The sequence below is a fragment of the Lactuca sativa genome, chromosome 5 (assembly GCF_002870075.4).
Source record: "Lactuca sativa cultivar Salinas chromosome 5, Lsat_Salinas_v11, whole genome shotgun sequence".
Lineage (NCBI taxonomy): Eukaryota > Viridiplantae > Streptophyta > Magnoliopsida > Asterales > Asteraceae > Lactuca > Lactuca sativa.
This window is the reverse complement of record NC_056627.2, coordinates 274,741,941-274,746,530: the sequence shown is the minus strand read 5'-3', so window position 1 is coordinate 274,746,530 and position 4,590 is coordinate 274,741,941. Positions and strand designations below refer to the sequence as shown.

The window sequence follows — 4,590 nt, the reverse complement described above, 5'->3', positions numbered from 1 at the left end:
TATAAAGTTTTTTGAACTTTAAGGACTAAACTTTCTGAAAATCACATATGAAGTTTTGTCTTAAACTATTGATAATTCACATCGCAATTACTTGGTCCTAGTTATTTTCAACGATCAACAATATGTTATTTAATTTAATGTGGGAGAATGTAGGCAAACGATAAACCAATCGAAGGTATATATTATTGATTTCTCGGTCAAAGATAAATCTACACCCGAAAACCCCAAGCGCTTGATCCTAAAACTCAGTTATTCAATCAACCAAAACGGAAAATTAAAGGCTAGCTACGCATGATAATTGAGAAACTAAAATATAACAAGGTCCAACTGCCCCTTGTATGATTCTTGACTGACTGCTGCCATCTAACACGATTGAGAGCAGCCATGAAAACATATTTGATGGGAGAAATTAATCTTAGCTGTTCATCTACTTATCTGTCACTGATAGATGGGACAATACCAGTGCATTATTGAAGTACCTTCATGTTATCTTAAAGAAAGTTTCTCACTTTAAAGACGATCTAGACGAATGCATGTGTAGGTAGATATTTTAAAGCAAGAACAAGATAGAACAAGGAATTGTGTTCTCTTTGGGTTTAGATATCCTCTAAACTTTTGGATCCATGCTTTCGTATAGGTTCGATGAATACTACAAATTATTCTAGCCACAGGACTTGGGAAGATTCCATGATCCAACTCCTTTGATTGCATAAAAAATTACACAAATACAATCATAGAGACCTTCAAAAAAATCTTTTTGTCTTCTTAATTTTTATATGAATATATGCTCAATTTTGTTTCTATGATTCTCCTTTCTCTATAAAAAATATGTAACATCGTTCCACTTTCAGTCACAAGCAAGAAATTAACCGTTACTTAAGATGGCCAACAGTTTGGTTTTCATAATTACATGTTTCTTCATTCTCCTTTATCCTTCTGCTTTAGCAAACCGATCACACTTCTCATGGAACGAAACATCTACATCTGCAGTTTTATCTGCTTCAAATGCCGATGGCATCTGTCAGTCAATGGTGCAGCCACGTGGCTACACTTGTGAAGAACACAAAGTGACAACAAAAGATGGTTACATACTAAGCTTACAAAGAATACCATTAGGACGCGTAGGTGGCAAAAAAGGCAATAGGATCCCTGTTCTTTTGCAACATGGTCTTCTAATGGTTAGTAATTAATCACTCCTTCCATTAATTACATTCATATATCAATTTTTGTTTCCTTTAATCTTAATCTTTCTTACGAGTCAGGATGCTATAACATGGCTGTTGAGCCCTCCAGATCAATCATTAGCTTTGGTTTTAGCCGACAATGGATTTGATGTATGGCTTGTTAGTTCACGAGGAACCAAATATAGTCGTGGTCATGTATCTCTCAATCCTGATAGTGAGGTTAGTTGCCAATAAGTACATAAATATCTTTTTGCGACAGTTTTTTTTTTTTTTTTTTTTTTATTGAAAGTGTTACTAAAAATGAAATCTAGGCTTATTGGGACTGGACATGGGATGAGTTAGCAGCATACGATCTTCCAGCTACATTTCAATATGTTCATCGTCAAACAGGCCAGAAACTGCATTATGTTGGTCACTCGTTGGTGAGAGCTCAATCTTTATATAACATTAATGTTATCTAATTATTATAGTAATTACATATATGATATAACCATGGTGTAATTTTTTGTATTTAATTTTTGCTTATTAATTTTTTAGGGAACTTTGATGGGAATGGCTGCATTTTCAAAAGGAGAGCTTGTAAGCATGACAAGATCAGCTGCATTGCTTAGTCCCATTGCTTATGTAGGTCAGATCACGTCCCCATTAGGCAGAACTGCTGCTGAAAACTTCCTAGCTGAAGTAAAGACTCCAAATCTTGAATATTTTATCAAAATTTAATAACCTTTTATAGTAATATTCTGACTGTTTTCTGTATAACAGACTTTAAGATGGCTGGGACTTCATGAGTTTAATCCAAAAGGGTAAGCTTTGGTGATTTGCGAATGTTTAACGCTTGTTGCATATTTGTTCACATAGATCTTTGTTTATGTAACCAGGGATGCTGTAACCAAGCTTCTCAAGAAAATATGCGTGAATCCACTCATCGATTGTACCAACTTGTTGAATTCATTCACAGGTATCATAAATGAATAAAAAACAAGTTTTGGATTCGAAAATAGTAAGATTAAAGAACTAAAAATCGAGTCTTTTATGGGTTTAGGCAAAAACTGTTGCTTGAAGCCTTCGATAGTCGACGTTTTTCTAGACCATGAGCCTCAGTCAAGCTCCACGAAGAACTTGATTCATATAGCTCAAAGTAGGTTTTCTATTTTATATTCGTTGATTGTATTGTGATATTATCAACATGCATGAAATGATCTTTATTTATGGATCGAGTTTTTGACAGTGATAAGAGAAGGAACAATTAGTATGTATGATTATAAGGATGGGGGACAAAACAGGAGGCGATATGGGAAGTCAACACCTCCAGTTTACAACATAGCCAACATACCTAAGAACCTTCCGCTTTTCCTGGGCCATGGTGGTGCTGACTCGCTTTCTGATGTTGAAGATGTTAAGCATTTGCTGAAAATACTCAAGGATCATGATAAGAACAAGATTGTGGTTCAATTTAGGAAGGATTATGCTCATGCTGATCCTGTTATGGGTACAAATGCTAGACAAGTTGTGTATGAACCTCTTATGGCCTTCTTCAAGGTCCACGCTTGATTTGAATCTTTGTTTGTTGTTCAAACGTGTGTAATTTCGAGTTCATTTGTTGTTAATTTCATAATTTGTACCATTATTTGATTGTGAAATTAATTTGAAATGGGGTAGTTTTAATTTTTAGAGGTGGGATTGTTTAACTTGATATATACTTTCGTTCTAGGATAACAGCCAATTATAATTCTGAATCGCAAAATATATGCAAAAGATGAGTTCGAATATAAATAAACCAGAACTTTTTAAATATAACATTATCCCATTATATGACAACTTTGATTAAAGGTTATTTTTTGATTATAAATTTGTCCCCCAAAAGTTGCAATAATCACATGAAAGAGCACAAGTCCAAACGCATCGTTAATCATTGTAAACAAGACCGAACGGTTTATTCCATTTGTACTAAATGATAAATGATTTAAGCAAATGTCATTGGTGTTGTTTATTTGAATAAAAGAACAATGTAGTCAAAGACATAAACAAAAAAACAAACCTAGAGAAAAAAAAATACATTGTAGAAAAACACGCATCTTCAATCTATTCATTTTTCGATGTTTCATAGAAAAATGTTTGTTCTTGTGTAGGAGTAACTATGAGCAGCAAAATTATATCCGGTGACCATAAAATTAACATAATCAAATTCAGTGTATGGATGCTTAGCAGAAACAAATAGATCATCACAGTGAACGACAACCGAACGCATAGGATGTTCATCACAATCTTGAGGCTGAATGTTAGAGCTCTTCTTTCGAGAAATCACCTTCTTGAACAATTTTTTCTTTTGAGAAATCACCTTCTTCAACCATTTGATAATATTCATATTTTAGAAAGCAAAAATGGAAAGAAATAGCGGGGAGGATATAGTTGGTGTGAGGGGTTTGCAAGGAAGATGTGGAGTGAATGCAATCCTTAAAACCAGAGGAGGTAATGTTGATGTAATCAATAACTTTGTCCTCTTCTTGAATTTAGGCTAATAAAAGTAGAATTTTTCGGACGTTTTGTAGTTTGTATATTGTAGAGAGCAGGAATGATAAAATCCACGATAATGATATAATAACTGCAGGAGTTTATAAAAATAGCTAAAATCTTTTGACTTAGCCATTTTTAGCCAAAAACTAATATACTATTATTTTTAGTCATCAAAATCGCAGACAATTAAAGTCATATGTGGTTTTACATATATATTATCTGTGAATTCACCATAGTGGGCTAATGATATTGTCGGTTTTCAATTCATGTGCCCAAAGTATATTAACCTCAAATTTTGGAAATAACCATCATTTTCATAATTTCATGTTGAAGAAATCATCTCTATTCTCTCTAATGGCTCAACAACAATATTCTCCGAAAACTTTATAAGTTATGAAATATTTCATGTTTTATTTGTCTTTTAATAGGTTTTATACATTTATGATAAGTTTACATATGATTTTGGTTAAAAATGGAGGTGTTTGAATTTTTTTAGAGGAAATCACATGTAACAGAGGTTAAATCATAAGTGTTCTAATCCCATTTGTAAATGTACAAGTCACTGATGAATATGTCCCGCATTAGTGATTTCTACATTCGTAAAAAAACACTAAAATCAAATGTCAAGCAAGAGGAAAGCACAGGTGGCTCTTAACCATCTACAATGTAACACCCATACATTTTAAACAATCATTTCATCATCACATTTGTACAAATATCATGACATACATTCATAAATTTTACTAGAGTTTACAAACTCATTAGTGTTACTATGATATAACCCAACCCTCATGATTTCATCATCATGAACACTATGAATCTTCATGATTTCAACAAGTCATACACGATAAAACATAAGGAATCTTGCTCCCTATAACACACACTTTATAGA

General features: G+C 33.1%; 1 protein-coding gene across 1 annotated transcript; it reads left to right on the top strand.

Moving 5' to 3' along the window:
- Positions 1-881: 881 nt before the first annotated feature.
- Positions 882-2,760, top strand: LOC111878843 (triacylglycerol lipase 2). The gene is made up of 8 exons (XM_023875331.2): positions 882-1,178; positions 1,263-1,403; positions 1,496-1,606; positions 1,722-1,865; positions 1,947-1,987; positions 2,063-2,142; positions 2,227-2,322; positions 2,413-2,760. The coding sequence occupies exons 1-8, from the start codon at positions 882-884 to the stop codon at positions 2,733-2,735; spliced, it is 1,233 nt and encodes a 410-aa protein (XP_023731099.1). The 3' UTR covers positions 2,736-2,760.
- The last annotated feature ends 1,830 nt before the right edge of the window (positions 2,761-4,590 follow it).